Genomic DNA, 19090 nt, shown 5'->3' with positions numbered 1-19090 from the left:
CAGAGTACAAATCAATCCTGGAACCTTCCTGATCTGTACGGCTTAGTTTAGGGTTGTCAACTCCGGTTGGACATTTATTTTTTATTTCATTCATGGGATGTTGGTGTCACTGGTAAGTGCAGCATTTATTGCCCATGCCTAACTGCCCTTGAGGAGCTGGTGGTGAGCCACCTTCTTGAAGTGTTTCAGTCCATATGCCGACGGTACTCCCACAGTGCTGCTACAGAGGAACTTCCAGGATTTTGACCCAGCGACGATGTGTGACTTGGAGGGGAACTTGCAGGTGATGGCGTTTCCGTGTACCTGCATCCCTAGTCCTTCTAGGTGGTAGAGGTCGCAGGTTTGAGAGGTGCTGCCCAAGAAGCCGTGGCGAGTTGCTGCAGTGCATCTTGTAGATGGTACACCGGTGGTGGAGAGAATGAATGTTTAATGTGGTGGATGGGGTGCCACTCAAGCGGGCTGCTTTGTCCTGTTATGGTGCCGAGCTTCTTCAGTGTTCAAGCTGCACTCATCCAGGCAAGTGAAAAGTATTCCATCACGCTCCTGACTTGTGCCTTGTAGATGGTGGAAAGGCTTTTGGGAGTCAGAAGGTGAGACACTCGCCGCAGAATACCCAGCCTCTGACCTGCTCTTGTTGCCACAGTATTTACGTGGCTGGTCCAGTTAAGTTTCTGGTCAATCGTGACCCCCAGGTTGTTAAAGGGGTGGGGGAAATTCAGCGATGGTAATGCCGTTGAATGTCAAGGGGTGGTGGTTAGACTCTCGCTTGTTGGAGATAGTCATTGCCTGGCACTGATGTGGCGCAAATATTACTTGCCACTTATCAGCCCAAACCTGAATGTCATCCAGATCCTGCTGCATGCGGGTATGGACTGCTCCATTATCTGAGGAGTTGTAAATGGCACTGAACATTGTTCGCTGATGACTGCACATTCTCACTTCTGACCTTATGATGTAGGGGAAGTCATTGATGAAGGTGGTTGGGCCATGGACAGCGTGCCCTGAGGAACTCCTAAGGCTGTGTGATTGACCTCCAACCACCACAACCATCTTCCGTTGTGCTCGGCATGACTCCAGCCAGTGGAGAGTTTTCCCCCTGATTTCCATTGACTTCAGTTTTACTAGGGTTCCTTGATGCCACACTCGGTCAAATGCTGCCTTGATGTCAAGGGCAATCACTCTCACCTCACCTCTGTAATTCAGCTCTTTTGTCCATGCTTGGACCAAGGCTGTAATGAGGTCTGAAGCAGAATGGTCCTGGCGGAACCCAAACTGGGCACTGGTGAAGGTTATTGATGAGTAAGTGCTGTTTGATAGCACTGTCGGCACCATCTTCCATCACTTTGCTGATGATTGAGAGTAGACTGATGGGGCAGTAATTGGCCGTATTGGATTTGTCCTGCGTTTTGTGGACAGGATATACCTGGGCAGTTTTCCACATTGTTGGGCAGGTGCCAGTATTATATCTGTACTGGAACAGCTTGGCTAGAGGCGCGGCTAGCTCTGGAGCACATCTTCAGCCTAACAGCTGGGATGTTGTCAAGGCCCATAGCCTTTGCTGTATTCAGTGTGCTCAGCCGTTTCTTGATAACACGTGGAGTGAATCGAAATGGCTGAAGGCTGACTTCTGTGAGAGTGGGGATCTCAGGAGGAGACCGAGATGGATCATCCACATCACTGGCTGAAGATGGTTACAAATGCTTCAGCCTTGGCTTTTGCATTTGCTTGCTGGGCTCTGCCATCATTGAGGATGGAGATATTAATGGAGCCGCCTCCTCCTGTTAGTTGTTTAATGGTCCACAAGCATTCATGACTGGATGTGGCAGGACTGCAGAGCTTTGATCTGCTCTGTTGATTGTGGGATTGCTTAGCCTTTTCTATGGCATGCTGCTTTCACTTTTCAGCACGCATGTAGTGCTGTGTTGCAGCTTCTCCAGGTTGGCACCACATTTTTAGGTACGCCTGGTGCTGCTCCTGGCATGCTCTTCTACACTCTTCATTGAGCCAGGTTGGTCCCCAGGCTTGATGATAATGGTAGAGTGAGGGATATGCTTGCCATGAGATTACAGATTGTGGTGGAATACAATTCTGTTGTTGCTGATGGCCCACAAAGCATCATAGATGCCCAGTTTTGAGCTGGTAGATCTGTTCTGAATCTATCCCATTTAGCACGGTGGTAGTGCCACACAACACGATGGAAGGTGTCCTCAGTGTGAAGACGAGACTTCGTCTCCACAATCACTGTGCGGTGGTCGCTGCTACTAATGCTGTCATGGACTGATGCATCTGCAACAAGTAGATTGGTGAGAACGAGGCCAAGTACATTTTTCCCTCATGTTGGTTCACTCACCACCTGCTACAAGCCCAGTCTGGCAGCTGTGTCCTTCTGGACTCACCAGCTCGGTCGGTAGTGGTGCTACCAAGTCACTCTTGGTGATGGACAGTGAGGTCCTCCATCCAGAGTACATTCTGTGCTCTTGTTACTCCCAGTGCTTCTTCCAAGTGGTGTTCAACTAGGAGGAGTACTGATTCATCAGCTGAGGGAGGGCAGTATGTGGTAATCAGCAGCAGGTTTGCTTGACCTGAAGCCATGAGACTTCCTGGGGTCTGGAGTCAATGTTGAGGACTCCCAGGGCCACTCTCTCCCAACTGTATACCACTGTGCTGTCACCCCTAGTGGGTCTGTCCTGCCGGTAGGACAGGGCATACCCAGGAATGGTGATGGAGGAGTCTGGGACATTGGCTGAAAGGAATGACATTGTGAGTATGACTATGTCAGACTGTTGCTTGACTTGTCTGTGAGACAGCTCCCCAAATTTTGGCACAAGTTCCCAGATGTTAGTGAGGAGGAGTTTGCAGGGTTGACTGGGCTGAGTGCGCCATTGTCATGTCCATAGCTGGTGCCGAGGTCGATGCAGTGGTCCGTCCAGTTTTTTTTTTCTTAGTATTAAAAATAACTGCTACGAGAAACAATAATGAGTGGTTTGCTGGGCCATTTCAGAGGGCGGTTAAGAGTCAACCACATTGCTGTGGTTCTGGAGTCACATATCGGCCAGGCCAGGCAAGGATGGCAGATTTCTTTCCCTAAAGGACATTACTGAACCAGATGGCTTTTTTATGACAATTTAATAATTTCATGGGCACAATTATTGATACTAGCTTTTTATTCCAAATTTATTTAATTAACTGAATTTAAATTCCTCAGCTGCCGTGGTGGGATTTGAGCTCACGTCTATGGATCATTAGTCTATGCCTCTGGATTACTTGTCCAGTAACATAACCACTATCCTACCATTCCTGGGAGGTATTGTGAATGTTTAAACATGTATAGAGACATTGAAGTTGAGAACGTGGGAATTGTATAGGGACAGTATAAGCTAACAAAGAATTCATGGAGGAATAGCCATGACATCTCAGACTCGAGACTGCGAAATGTTACAACACTAACACATATTGAAACAAAACCCACAGCTTGCAGAAAAACCTCAAGGTCTTATTAAATCATGTTATTAACCTGAAACATTAACAGAAGGTCTTTGTTTAAAATCAGACCATACTTAGGTCGGCTTATGAGTGGACAAAGGGAAAGAGGGATCAAAAGGGATAGGCTGAACTAGGATGTCACTCTTGCCCTATCTTGTTATCTTTTGCCGAAAATGTATAACAGTCGTCCCTTTACAATGTAACGTCACTTTGTCCGTAGGAAGTGGGTGCGTTCTATCAGAGTTGCATTCCTTCTGTCTGATAAGGTCCCCAATCGGGATTTGCTTTTTAAATAAAAGCTTGCTTTGTTTAAAGCACAAACGGTATTCGTTTCAGTAATTTAGCTGAACCAGATTGAGGTAAAAGAATCCAGAAATCAACATTATCATCACATGAGAACATAAGAAATAGGAGCAGAAGTAGGCCATTTGGCCCCTCGAGCCTGCTCCGCCATTCAATAAGATCATGGCTGATCTGATCATGGACTCAGTTCCACTTCCCTGCCCGCTCCCCTTAACCCTTTATTCCCATATCACTCAAAAATCTGTATCTCCGCCTTAAATATATTTGATGACCCAGCCTCCACAGCTCCCAGGGGCAGAGAATTCCATAGATTTACAACCCTCAGAGAAGAAATTCCTCCTCATCTCAGTTTTAAATGGGCAGCCCCTTATTTTGAGACGATGTCCACTAGTTTTAGTTTCCCCTATGAGTGGAAATATCCTCTCTGCATCCACCTTGTCGAGCCCCCTCAGTATCTGATATGTTTCGATAAAATCACCTCTCATTCTTCTGAATTCCAATGTGTATCGGCCCAACCTATCTTCGTAAGTCAACCCCCTTATCTCCAGAATCAACCTAGTGAACCTTCTCTGAATAGCCTCCAATGCAAGTATATCCTTCCTTAAATATGGAGGCCAAAACTGTAAGCAGTACTCTAGGTGTGACCACCTTCCTCCAACCACCTGCCCCTGACACCTTTGCCATTGGTTGCACAACATATCCATACCCACGGTGAAATCTACATAAGAAGCTCACAACATGAGACAATTTTAAAACGCAGTTGTACATTTGGTCCATGCATTGCATCAGCACACAACTCTGCAGGTGACATGAGTAGTATCTGTTTGGTTTTAGTCTGTGTTATTGATGTCTTTTTATCAGCTGCTGCTTGCAGTTTTGCATTACTGCTATTATGAGTAAGTGGATCGGAAAAAATATTACACTCCAGTCCAACTAAGATCAACTGTTCCTTTACAGCTTCTTAATGTTAGGTTGCATGCAATTAATAAACTTCTGAAATGCGAGAGGTCTGGATGATAGTCACTGTAAAAAAAGAGTTGCGCCTGAGAAACAGCAAGCCATGCAAAGTTCCAGTCCAGCACATGAGGTCACAGCGAGCAACTATTTTTAGTCAAACACCATATAACAGTACCTGTGTCGTCTCCTGATTTGGAGGTAATAAGGTGATTTTGTCTTTATCAGTAGCCTTTGGCTAAAAAATGAATCAAAATATAAATAAACTAACAGGTTTGACAAGTCACACTTCTGTAGCATCAGTACCACACAAACTCTATTTATTAAGTGTTGAATTTCGAGAGAGGAAATCACGATTTTTATTCAGTAGGTCACACCAAAGATTTAAAAGACACATACCTCCATGAAAAGATGTCAGACAAGCTTTTTTTTTGATTGTTTATGAATACAATCAGAAAAATCCCATTGATGTGCATAATCACATCATTTGCCCAGGGTGCCATTGCAACAAAAGTGACTCATGCTTTTTTAGCTCTTCACCCTCCCCAAGCAAACAAACAAGATCTGAATAAACATGATTCACCAGCAAACGAGAGAGATGTGTAGCCCTGTGCAAAGTGCACTTACGTGCCAATGTTCTGTGCTAGGCAGTGGAAGGACACAGACTGGATCACAATCTCAGTTTGTCTGCTGGTGCTAAGTGAAAGTGAAGTGGATCAGCAACACTGGGAAAATGGGGGCCAAATTATCTCAGGCTGTTGTTGCAAGTCTCCTATCAAATAGCCTCAGGCTGCATGGACAGGTGTCCGGGCCTATATCATCTGCTGACTGTTTTGGTGCAGGAGAGGGGAAACAGATAATGTGAAGAAATAACTGAAAAATAAGGAAAGCCGAAAAAAGGGACTTTCAGTAAACTTCTAAGTTGCATAATGATTCATTTACAAATCATTACACATTAGCAGATAAATTAATAAAAATAAGTTTTCCAATTTATGAAGAGAATGGGCACTCAGGTATGTTGAAGTCCCGTATTCTACAAGCTGCCTTATTTGAAATGAATTTAAAACTTAAAGGGTCAGTTTATCTGATAAATGCTTTAATGAATAGCTCCTGGAATAAGAGACGAGAACTGATCAAACCAGTCAGCCTCACCACATCTTGATGAGCTGTCCGGGGTAATTTTCCGAATGGATGCTGGCAGGTGGGAAATCTGCACACACGAGAAAGTTACCAGTTTGTGCCGGTGACAGGTGAGGATCCCAACCACCAACATCGACTTGGAAAATGACTCCTCGGTCTCTTATTTTAACATAACACTGGAGCGTTCATTATAATAAACTTTGCTACTTTCTCTAATTGGATGCATCGTGCAATATCTCTGACTGAACCTATCACTATTATCCAAGCTGAAAAAGGAAGATGATTAGAATTCTACAACAATTAATAATTGTGATCTATTCTATGTTAATGTTCTGGTTCCAAGCATTATAGTACAATAGTAAGTAATGTGACAGTCCATATACATAAACCACAAAGGATTAGCTGATGTAAATCTATGTCCCGGATATATAATGTAAAGACTCAGAGCTCTCTAAATAGTCTTAAACCCTGTTCACGCAGTAATTGTGTCTCTCAATCAAAGCACTAATTATTCTTGCAGGGGCAAAGGCTCAGTAAAATTTGCCAATTGTGTATGCAGTTATTTAACCAAGGTCACATTTTACTGACACTTTAGGTAAGTATTTGACCTGCCAAAATTTACTCATTTTCTCCCCCCAGATTTCTCCATACAACTTATTTTCAGACATGAAAATCATTTTACTGTGGTCCAGCAGTTAAAGCTGTGTTGTACCCCATGGTCTTAATAAAATAGTCTCTGTGTGAATAAAGTTTTATCATTGAAGATCTCTTCAGATTGAAGTCAGATTATCCTCACAGAAATATGAGAACTCCAAAATATGCTTATTTAAAAATCACGTGCAACATATGACAGAATAGTAAGTGAAACATTTAAGGCTGTCTCTGATTGCTGAGCATCAAATGTATTTTCCTGCTGAGAGTGCAGGAACATGAGAGCTCCAAGTCTTTTGACATTACTTACTGATCACTACACATTATAACTTCCAGACACATGTCCTGTCCTCAGAATAAATGTCAACACAGACGCACCTGGTCACCCACAGAACTGCTTTCATTTCCCATTGTGATTCAACTTCAGTGCCACAGAGGAAACAGGAAAGGGAGAAGAAAGGAAACTGAAAAAAATAAAACACGAATGAACAACTCGTCCGACAACTGTATGTAAATTAGTGGGCGTTGTCCAATTTGGAAATGCAAACCAATACATTGAGACTATTAAAGAAAGGAATAAAACAGCAAACAGCACACGAGAACTGTGAAGAATTTCTAAGCTTTCACCGATTGGGATTCCTCAGAAGAGGTGAAGACAGACAGTTTGAAAAAGATTATTTATGAAATAAAAGGGATTCTATGGATGGAATGCTATTATCGGGAGAAAAAGACAATGTCAAATGATGATGTGCTTAAATTCTAAAACAGAACAATGTTCACATTTTAATTACATTGTAACAGGATGCTAGGGTGGCCTCTGAGGTTCAATTGTAATGGAACACTAAAGAAGTCATAAATAGAGTCAGGTGCTCTATTCATTACACCTTCTAAACTTCTTTGCCTTTAACCCTGCGATGGTGTTCTAACATTTCAGCAGCCTGTTGAGGGAGCTCTCTGAGATCAGCAGAACATTGATACATAAATGAAAGACATTGATTACAGTGAAGCAGTTGGGTGCATCCTCTGAACTTGGATAGCACACCCTCTGACAGATGTGATTCATTTTTTTTAATGAACACTGTAATGTATTTGCTTCATAGGTCCTTTGCTTAAGAATTCATAGCAACACATTGCTATTAAGAACTAATAGGTTGACTAATAAAGGTTTAACAATCACACAACACATTACCAGTTCATCCACTACGCTCACAACTGCATATCTCATGGATGACCTAAACCCAACTAACTGACTGAGGTTTTATTGAGGCTTGTGAACATCACATGACTGGCTAAGCCACTCACAAAGCAACAGCTCTGCAACTCTTTTAAATTATACAATTAAAGTTAGTGTCCCCTTGTTAAAAGGACACAACAACTAGAAACTGCAAACTCACCAAAAATGTTGAAGAAAATTTCACAAATCAAATCAAAATTTGGCTTGATGATGCATTCCAGTCCCTCCAGTGCCCACCTGGTCGCGAGCATACCGGTAGACATCGCGTGCTCCATCTCCAGGGACACCCTGGTGCAAACGTAGCCGCAGAAGAGAGGCAGGCAGTCGGGCTGCCCATTGCCTGGACCAGTTAATGGCCACCTTGGCCAGGCCCAGGAGCAGTCCTACGAGGAGGCCCTATGACCTGCCCGCTCTCCTCCGCACCGGGTGCCCAAAGATCAGGAGCATGGGACTTAAGTGCAACCAAAATTTGAGGAGCAGCCCCTTCAAATAATGGGAGAGGGGCGGCAACCTGACACACTGTACATACACATGGAACACAGACTCCTCCAGACTGCAGAAATTGCAGGCGCCCTGGGAGTCCGTGAACCGACTTAAAAAATTATTGCACGGGATTGCCCTGTGCAACACCCTCCAGGTCAAGTCACCAATAAGTAAAGGGAGGACTCCCACATAGAGAGCCCTCCATTGGGGACCCCCGCCTCCGATAGGAAACAGCTCTACAACTATTTTAGCTGAACCTATAAAGCAAATGCCCCCTTGCAAGGGGCACTAAAACCGACAAATTAAACAAACACATAAACATGGAACACAGACTCCTCCAGACCACAGAAATTGCAGGCGGCCTGGGAGTGCATGAACCGACTTAAAAACTGATTCCACGGGCCTGCCTCATGCAACATTCCCCCGGCCAAGTCCCCAATAAATAAAGGGAGGACTCCCGCATAGAGAGCACTCCATTGGGGACCCCCGTCTGCTCCGGGCAACAGCTCTACAATGATTTCAGTTGCACCTGTAAATCAAATGCCCTCTTATTAAAGGGGTAAATTAGATGGCAAACTTTAATACAAGTGCCCCCTTATTGGGCTCAAAATTGGCCCAACCCTTTTTTCGGCACACTCACCGGAGATGTGCCAATTTTCTGCGTTGAAAAGTGCTCCGAAAAAATTGCTCCCCACCTTGGCCGTTTTCCGGCCTCTCCCGGGTCTTCGCACAGAGTGGCCAGTTGGGTCGGGGGCGGAGCCAGCGTCCCATGCTGAAAACAGTGCCGGGACGTCTGCACATGCGCGTTGGAGTGTGCGCTCATGTGCAGTAGCTCCTCGCCCCCAGCCTCTCAATGTGCGTGCTGCAGCGTGCAACCCGATCATCATCATCATCATAAGAACATAAGAATTAGGAACAGGAATAGGCCATCTAGCCCCTCGAGTCTGCTCCACCATTCAACAAGATCATGGCTGATCTGGCCGTGGACTCAGCTCCACTTACCCGCTCGCTCCCCATAACCCTTAATTCCCTTATTGGTTAAAAATCTATCTATCTGTGATTTGAATACATTCAATGAGCTAGCCTCAACTGCTTCCTTGGGCAGAGAATTCCACAGATTCACAACCCTCTGGGAGAAGAAATTCCTTCTCAACTCGCTTTTAAATTGGCTCCCCCGTATTTTGAGGCTGTGCCCCCTAGTGCTAGTCTCCCCGACCAGTGGAAACAACCTCTCTGCCTCTATCTTGTCGATCCCTTTCATTATTTTAAATGTTTCTATAAGATCACCCCTCATCCTTCTGAACTCCAACGAGTAAAAACCCAGTCTACTCAATCTATCATCATAAGGTAACCCCCTCATCTCCGGAATCAGCCTCGTGAATCGTCTCTGTACCCCCTCCAAAGCTAGTATATCCTTCCTTAAGTAAGGTGACCAAAACTGCACGCAGTACTCCAGGTGCGGCCTCACCAATACCCTGTACAGTTGCAGCAGGACCTCCCTGCTTTTGTACTCCATCCCTCTCGCAATGAAAGCCAACATTCCATTTGCCTTCCTGATTACCTGTTGCACCTGCAAACTAACTTTTTGGCTGCTGGTGCGTCCTGCCCCTATCCCAGGCCGAGTGGCCAACCGCCACAGGCCGGCCCGCTGCCTTCCCGGGCTGAAGATAAAGGTAGGGTAGGACTTACCTGCTCTATTTTTTATTTGGATATTTTGAAAACATTATGTAAATATGTGAATACTGGTGACCATTTGTCAACCCTATTTACCTGGTGCTATTGTGAAAGAAGAACATAGATGACGGAGGAACACTGAGAGAATATCTTATTTATTGAAGTAGACTTTATTTAGATAATATGGGCTCAATTTTGGTCCAGTATAATCATTGCAAACAAATAGTTATTTAAATTAGTTGTGAGATTAGGGCAATTTAATTCACTATATTTTACTTCTTTTATTTTGTAGTTTAAGCTTCCATGAATGCTTCTATTGTACAGTAAATTAACTTTGTGACGTTTGTCAATTGATGTCCTGTATAGCTATTTGATCCTATTCACATTCTTTAGTTGTCATTAAGTTGTTATGGCCTCCGATGTACCTACCTGCACTGATTTCTTAACTCTCCATAAGGGTTTTCACAAGTGGCCACATACGCTGGCCTAAATAGATTTGGAGTAACTATTAGCTGGCCAAAGTGGCCTAAATGGCCAAAACTGGTGTAGGTGGCTGGTAACGCCCCCTTTAGAGAAAAACTAAATTAACTAAAAAAATCATAACTAACTCATTTACACTGGCGCAAATTGAATGTGCAAAATGGGGATTTTTAAGATACTCCAGAAAAATCAAGTTGCTCCAAAAAAATCGGAACAACTCCTGGCCAATTTTGAGCCCGTTAAAGGGGGGCACTAAAACTGACACATTAATCAAATTAAACTTTTTCCAGTAACTTAAATCAAATTAGAATTTGGTTGCCGGGGGTCATGATGCATTCCAGTCCCTCCGACGCACACCTCTCGCGGAAGGCCGCGAGAGTACCGGTGGACACCGCGTGCTCCATCTCCAGGGACACCCTGGCTCGTATGTAACCGCAGAAGAGAGGCAGGCAGTCAGGCTGAATAACCCCCTCGACCGCCCACTGCCTGGACCGGTTGATGGCCACCTTGGCCATGCCCAGGAGCAGTCCTACGAGGAGGCCTTCCGACCTGCCCGCTCCCTTCTGCACAGGGTGCCCAAAGATCAGGAGTGTGGGACTGAAGTGCAAACAGAATTTGAGGAGCAGCCCCTTCAAATAATGGAAGAGGGGCTGCAACCTCACACATTCGACGTCAATATGGAACACGGACTCCTCTCGACCGCAGAAATTGCAGGCGGCCTGGGAGCCCGTGAACTGACTTAAAAATGTATTGCACGGGACTGCCCCTTACAACACCCTCCAGGCCAAGTCCCCAATAAATAAAGGGAGGACTCCCGCATAGAGAGGGCTCCATTGGGGACCCCCGCCTCCTCCGGGCAACAGCTCCACAAACCTGTGAGCATACTCACAGGTGCATATATTACAAACACAAAGATCAGTTAAATAAATTTAAAGCAGAAGTACTATAGGAAGCACCTTAATTTAATAAACCATAATTAAAGATAATAGAGAAGGTTACTAGCTTACACTTTTTATAAATTGTTTCATGTTTCCCTGTTTTGACCTCTGATTTTTTAATCCTTAAGCCGCATGACAGTCTTTCATCATTCTATAGAGAATCCCTTTAGATTAATTCCTTGGGTGGCTTTAATGAAAAGGTGGCATGAATGTTTTTGATGGATACAATCTGCGCTGTTTTAAATATTGTCTCATGTGAACGCTTATGCTATCTGATTGTCCAGACGATTAGGTCAGATCACTCATGGATATATTCTTCCCGCCCCATACACATGCCGATCGAATATTTTATTAAGTGTTTTAAAATGATTTTCATTGTTACATTTCTTTTCGTCTTTCATGCCCATTGGATCCTCTGACATGGTTTTAGCTGTGGTACATATGAAAATCTGTATTAAATATTTATTAATCTGTCTGTTACCTCTTTGAGCTCTTTGGTAATGATAGTGCAAGAAGCTGTTGTTCAACAGTGCCACAAGCCTTAATGACCCAGCACAAGAAATTTACAAGTACCAGCTCTGATATAAAGTGGTACACAAAAGGAAAAGAAAACAACTTGTAGTTATGTTGCACCTTTTACATCCTCAGCCAATAAAGTATTTTGAAATGTAGCCACTGTAACGTCGGCAAACTCAGAAAATGATTGACATTTTTACTGAAAAAGCTTTTTTTAAAAGGAAATAGAGGTTAAGTTAACTGTGAACAATTTATTATTGAGACAGAAAATTGTAATGTACTTTATGTTTTCTTAGTTGATGTCAAGTGTATTATTTGCATAAGCAACATTCTCTTCTGCTTCCCCATTTGTAAATTTAATTTATTGCCCTCATTTACAATCATTTACCTGAAATGTTTCTTATACATTATTTGAATAAATGCTGCTAGTGGGATGTAGCAATGGCTGCAGTTAGGAGGAAACCCAACTATGATCTGGGAGGACACGGAGAGGAGGAAGATTGCATAGGAATGCAGCTTAAAAAATAATCAGAGGAGCATTAATACAGTAGTATTGATAAAACAGGAAAAAAGATTGTGATGGAGAGAGAAGTTATGGTGACAATCAGGTGACAAACGTTCTCTTCTATGCTGTCCAAAAGTATGAAAGATATTCGCAGAGTTTCACTGCATATTGGAGCAATATTCAAGTCTTTAGTAGACTTGGGCTTTTTTCTTATCTTCTTATTTTGATTTACCATTTTTGGGAGCAGGCAGAAAAGAGATTTTGCAAAATCTTTCTTCAGGAGATGAAATAGGTTGGGTCGAGTTCACAATAGAACAAATTGTAGGTTGTTTGTGGGAAAAAACGACTTGAACAGCTGAAGTTTAAAACATTTCTTCACGGATGTGCTCGCCGACCGACATTGGCTCCCGGTTAAGCAATGCCTCGATTTCAAAATTCTCATCCTTGTTTACAACTCCCTCCATGGCATCACCCCTCCTTATCTCTATAATCTCTTTCAGCCTCACAACCCCCCCGAGATGTCTGCACTGCTCAAATTTTGCCCTTTTGAGCATCCCTGATGCTCCACCATTAGTGGCCGTGCCTTCAGCTGCCTCGGCCCCATGCTCTGGAATTCCCTGCCTAAACCTCTCCGCCTCTCTACCTCTCTTTCCTCCTTTAAGACGCTCTTTAATACATACCTCTTTGACCAAGCTTTTGGTCATCTGCCGTAATTTCTTCTTATGTGGCTCGGTAGCAAAAGTAATTGTTTTGTCTTAAAACACTCCTGTGAAGCACCTTGGGATATTTTACTACGTTAAAGGTGCTGTATAAATACAAGTTGTTGCTGTTGGATGTGGGCAATGCTAGCAAGGCAGCACTTATTGCCCTCCTTTATTTGCCCTGAAGGCATTGAGTCAAGCATAGTGTGTACTGGATTCACATGTATATCAGGCCAAGGAGGTGGTAGGTGCCCTTCCTTGCAGGGCATTAGTGAACCTGTTGGGTTTTTATAACAATTGGCAGATTTTTCTGATGTTAGCCCCTAAATGATCGGATTTGTTGAGATCACTTGCCCTGGGTGTAATTCGAATCTGTATTTTCAGCATTTAGAGACAGCACCTGAGACTCACCTCTGTAAAGACAACTGCAGCTCCCTTCCAGCTTCACTCTTTCTTTCAATTAAGTACTTTGTTGTACATTTGTTTGACACCTCGAATTCGCAGCTAATTTGTTAGGTACGTAGTTTTAAGTTCTGTAAACATTCAACACCTCTGCGGACAGATTGATCAGAGGCATGCGGGACTGATTCAACTGGAGGAGACTGTGGGCTGTGATCTAAAATGTGTTCTCAGTTTACAGATAAATAAAAAGAATGAGTCAGCCTATATTGTTGCTATATATCGCGTGTCAAAGAAAATCTCTTCAGACCAGCACTATGAAGCATGTGTCTGTTAATGGACACTCCACACTAGCAATATGAGAAGGTGATTAAAGGGAACTCGTTGCCATGGATGCATCAACGTAACTCACTTTTTAAAAAAGGGATTCAAATTTGTTTTTCAAGAGTAGTGCTGTAGAATGCACATGGCAAACAATATTGCAGAGGGTACAGCCCTAATTTTAAGTCTTTGATTATAACTATATCTTCTTGCCCTGTTATCATCCTAGTAAATTTATATGCACCTTTCACATGGTTCCAGTATCCTTTCTATAATGGGATGCATTCCAACTGTGACCAATCAATATTCATGTTCCGATTTATCACCAATTCCTTGACTTTTGTACTCAATGCCTCTACATGTAAAACACAGAATCGCCGTTGCCCTGTGCATGGCTTTTTCCATCTTCAGTCTCACTTTTAAAGATCTGTGCAGCTGCACCCTTCTCTCTTTTCTTCAACTCCTTTGAGAATTTAGCCATTTAAGGTATACTACCATTCTCAGTTCTTTTCACATGTATCTCCATTGAACTGCAGTTACAACACCTCTGCTCACAGCACAAAACTGTTTACATCCTCCTGCAGTCTTGGTAGTACATTCCACAGCCTCACAACACTGCCTGAAACGTTTGTCCTGCTCTCCATCACTTACATTTAATCTTATATCTATGTCCCTTCAATCTAGCCTTTAGTCCCATTATTTTACCAATTATTTTACCATTATGATTCCAGTATGAAATCTCCAAAGTCCAACAAAAATACAATGCAGCCAAGCTCATCATGTGGTTATCGAGCAGACAGTTACCATCTTAAAATGTGTTTCCTGTTCGATTTCATGGGGAGGAAATAACAGTATAATCCCAATGATTTACCACTTCATTGTTACTTGCTATGTTATATGTATCTCGGGGTTCTGTATAAATACCTATGGGATAATGGTGCATCTTTCCAGAGCAAAAATTGCATGAGAACAAATTGCCACCAAAAGATCATCAGCCTGTTATTGCTGATGTCCTCGTTCAAAATTATGTTACATTAGGTGATTATGAATATATGGTACACTGTAACTGCTAGGTGATTGATCAGGAATTCAAATTAATTTTAGCAATAATTTTGTGGGTGATTTCTACCACGCTTTTTGAGGACTCACAATTTCCGCTTTGTTTTCCCCTATTCTCCTGATTGAAAGTCCACTCTTCCAGAATTCTTCATATAGTCTTATTTTTGTCCTTTATTTTGATGTTGTCATCACTTGCTTGACGTTTGCTATGAATTTTGAATAAGACTTGAATGTTTCACATGATTAGCATGTACTCCAGCACACCATCACAAGTAATAGTAAAATAATAGGCTGATCTTCGATGTTCGAAGAATCAACTATGAGGAACAACTTGATAAACTAGGGCCTTTTGCCTTGACAAGAGATGTCACAGAGAGGAATTTTAGAGAGGTATATGAGCAGGATAGAAAAAGTAAACCCTGATTAATACTTTCCAGGGCAGTAGAACTAGACATCCACAATCTATTTCGACACTCTCTGCCTTTGAGTCAGAATGGGTTCACAAGGCTCACATATGAAGAAAGGTCAGTTGGGTAAGGCACCTGGAAGCGAGCTGTAAATGTCAGTTTGACTTTGAACACCTATTCATACCCAAATTGGTATAAATTTAACATGCATTGTTATATATTTACTGTGTGTCGTATGGATGATTACATATTTATGCAGTCTTCCTCATTTTCTTAAAGATCTTTCTCCTCCATTCCCTACTTTTAGCAAAATAGTAGCAATTAGTATAACATGGGGAAAGCTACTATATATTCACATCTACTCTTTTGAGGAAAATATGCCTCTTACTGTTTCATTGTATCAATTAAAAAAAATACTATTAAACAACATAAATGCTTCAAATTATTGCTTACAGCTAGGACATCACAGCCATCACCATGGATACCATATGATCTGTTTTAATTGCCACTGTAATATCTTCTTTAATAATCCAAACAGCTGACTAAATCAAACAACTCTAGCCAAACTTACGCGGCCTGACTGAATGTTTGTTATTGTTAGTTGGCTTAATTTTACATTTCAAAGTGAAAGCAAAGTAGATTAAAATTACAGGAATGACCTTACAGGGAAAATATTTGTCCAGTGATGTGGTCTAAATGGAACAAATGAAATAATGCCTGCAGCGCTATGCTTCCTTCAAAGGAAACTTTGTTCACGGGGTGATGTCAGTTATTTTTATTACACTCTTCAATTGCTATTCATTTTCTCCTTGTATGTTTTCTTGGCTCCATCCTATTTCTCTCACCACAGCACTCTGTAACCAGCTATGAAAAAATCGAATGATCCTCTTCTATCCCAAACATGTCCACTGTCTATTGATTGATTCTGGAGCAGCAATGTTGGGTGCTATGGAAATTTCAAGCAGGTTTCATGTTTTGAAATCTAAGATTAATGCACCACCGCTAATAATGTGAATTTTCACCTCAGCTTATTTTCTAGCAGGTTGAATGTTTTTTATGGACTGCCAAGTTTATACTGGAATCAATCCAGTGTTTGCAGCCATAACAGACTCTGCAATGTAAATCTTTCCAAAATGCCCTCACTAAACTCACACTCGCATTAAAAAAAATCACTTCAAAATATTACCCATAAAAGGCTTCCTCATTCTGAATTGCAACAGTTATATGGCTTTTCCTCCGAGAGATGCTTACCCCTTCCAACTTGATTCCTCCACAGCCACAAAATCTCTTCGGACCTGACGACCACTGCACGACATTCCTTAACTAAGCATTATCATACAAGAAAATCTGCTACAGCTACTTAACAAGGGTTTTTCTACAATTGCTGCTATTTTCCTGATGCTGGCTCCAATGCCTTTGATTGCCATATAAATTATTGTTCCTCTAATTCAAGCTAGCTGCTCTAGCTGAATTTGGAGTTGAGTAAGGTTAGATGGTGAGCTGGCCATTTCAGGGATGGGTTCAGAGGAACATTGTCTTCTGTAAACCTTCTCTCATGCAGATGACCTCTGTAAGGATCCACATATGTTTTTACATTTTTTTTAATGTGGAATGAAGACAGCGCAGCTAATGTAGCAATTGTGGTTTAACCATATGAGTAAATCAGAATGGTTTAAACTGTATGCTGACAGATCTTATCTTTCGATCACAATGACACCCCAAGACAAAAGCTATAGTTCAGGAAGAGCAAAGATAGGAAACAAATGTCACTGAGATAACATTAGAGAAAGATAAAACTTCAGACAATGGGACAGAATATTGACCAGGATATGTCCCTTTGATTGTGTATATCCAGCAATCTGTTTGATGACCTAAGGATCATAAAAAGCCCACAAAGTTAAATTCAGCAAGAATTAGACAATGAATGCTTGTTTCTAACAAGGTATAAAAAAGAGTTACAAAGCTTCACTCAGTTTGGAACTTTAGCTACCCTCAAGGAGAGGTATGGTGAACGACCTGGACAGGCAATCAGTCAAGAGTCCTGGGAAGTTCTTTACACGTAGGATTCTAGACGTAACTGCGTGTACTGCTCTGTATGTCGTCTTAAGGTGAATGTTTTCAAACAATAATAAATACACTTAATTGTCAGACATCTTACTGTCTCTATCTTTCACAAACCTGTTATTAAAAGGATGAGGATAATTCTTACAACCTCCACCAGCCAAAAACTCAAGAGAAACACAAAAAATGTCAGAGAGCCCATGCGCAAGCATCAAATATAGAAAGTTGGCATCTCAGTTTGTGCGAAATTAAAAGCACAAACATATATCCTACCACTCCACATTGGAGCTCAACAATTGGACAGCCAAGGATGTGTAAGAATTTTGTTAAAAACATAAAGAGAATATCTGTAAGATAAGAAATCAGATCAGTGGTGTTCAGCTCTATTACAAAGGCACAGGCTTGCTGGGCTAATGGACTCAAGTTTTGTTATGTCATGTAGTTCCTGTCTACTACATGGCCTTTTTCGATCTTACAAAGGCCATTGACACTGTCAACCGTGAGGGTCTATGGAGCGTCCTCCTCCGTTTCGGATGCCCCCAAAAGTTTGTCAACATCCTTCGCCTGCTTCACGATGACATGCAGGCCATGATCCTTACCAACGGATCCATTACAGACCCAATCCACGTCCAGACCGGGATAATACAGGGCTGGGTCATCGCTCCAACCCTCTTCTTAATCTTCCTCGCCGCCATGCTCCACCTCACAATCAACGAGTTCCCCGCTGGAGTGGAACTAAAATACAGAACCAGTGGGAAGCTGTTTAACCTACGCCGCCTCCAGGCCAGGTCCAAGATCACCCCAACCTCTGTTGTTGAGCTGCAGTATGCGGACGACGCCTGCATCTGCGCACATTCAGAGGCTGAACTCCAGGATATAGTCAATGTATTCACTGAGGCATATGAAAGCATGGGCCTTACGCTTAACATCCATAAGACAAAGGTCCTCCACCAGCCTGTCACCGCCGCTCAGCATTGCCCTCCAATCAAGATCCACGGCGCGGCCCTGGACAACGTGGACCATTTCCCATATCTCGGGAGCCTCTTATCAACAAAGGCACACATTGATGTGGAGATTCAACATCGCCTCCAGTGCGCCAGTGCAGCCTTCGGCCACCTGAGGAAAAGAGTGTTTGAAGACCAGGCCCTCAAAATTACCACCAAACTCATGGTCTACAGGGCTACGGGTAGTAATATCCGCCCTCCTATATGGATCTGAGGCATGGACGATATATAGAAGGCACCTCAAGTCGCCGGAGATATATCACCAATGATGTCTCTGCAAGATCCTGCAAATCCCATGGGAGGACAGGTGCACCAACATCAGTGTCCTCGACCAGGCTAACATCCCCAGTATTGAAGCACTGACCACACTCGATCGGCTTCGCTGGGCAGGCCACATAGTTCGCATGCCAGATACGAGACTCCCTAAGCAAATGCTTTATGCGGAGCTCCTTCATGGTAAACAAGCCAAAGGAGGACAGCGGAAACATTATAAGGACATCCTCAAAGCCTCCCTTGTAAAGTGCGACATCACCACTGACACCTGGGAGACCCTGGCCGAAGACCGCCTGAGGTGGAGAAAGTACATCCAGGAGGGCATCGAGCTCTTCGAGTCCCAACACAAAGAGCATGAAGAGGCCAAGCGCAGGCAGTGAAAGGAGCGCGCGGCAAACCAGCCCCACTGACCCCTTCCCTTGACGAACGTCTGCCTCACCTGTAATAGTGTCTGTGGCTCTCATATCGGACTGTTCAGCCATCAAAGAACTCACTTTTGGAGTG

At 43.0% G+C, this 19090-nt stretch overlaps 1 protein-coding gene across 4 annotated transcripts in view; it reads right to left on the bottom strand.

Moving 5' to 3' along the window:
• Positions 1-19090, bottom strand: part of LOC139260278 (titin homolog) — a 106148-nt gene that overhangs the window by 63924 nt on the left and 23134 nt on the right. For all 4 annotated transcript variants that reach the window (XM_070876684.1, XM_070876687.1, XM_070876685.1 and 1 more), the window contains 2 exons: positions 6910-6995; positions 4919-4978 (listed from right to left, as the gene is read on the bottom strand). In XM_070876684.1, coding sequence (XP_070732785.1) covers positions 4919-4978; positions 6910-6942 — 93 coding nt within the window. In that variant the 5' untranslated portion in view covers positions 6943-6995. The remainder of the gene's footprint in view (positions 1-4918; positions 4979-6909; positions 6996-19090) is intronic.

The sequence above is a fragment of the Pristiophorus japonicus genome, chromosome 3 (genome assembly GCF_044704955.1).
Source record: "Pristiophorus japonicus isolate sPriJap1 chromosome 3, sPriJap1.hap1, whole genome shotgun sequence".
Lineage (NCBI taxonomy): Eukaryota > Metazoa > Chordata > Chondrichthyes > Pristiophoridae > Pristiophorus > Pristiophorus japonicus.
Note: the sequence above shows the minus strand (reverse complement) of the source record. Positions and strands in the feature narration are given on the sequence as shown.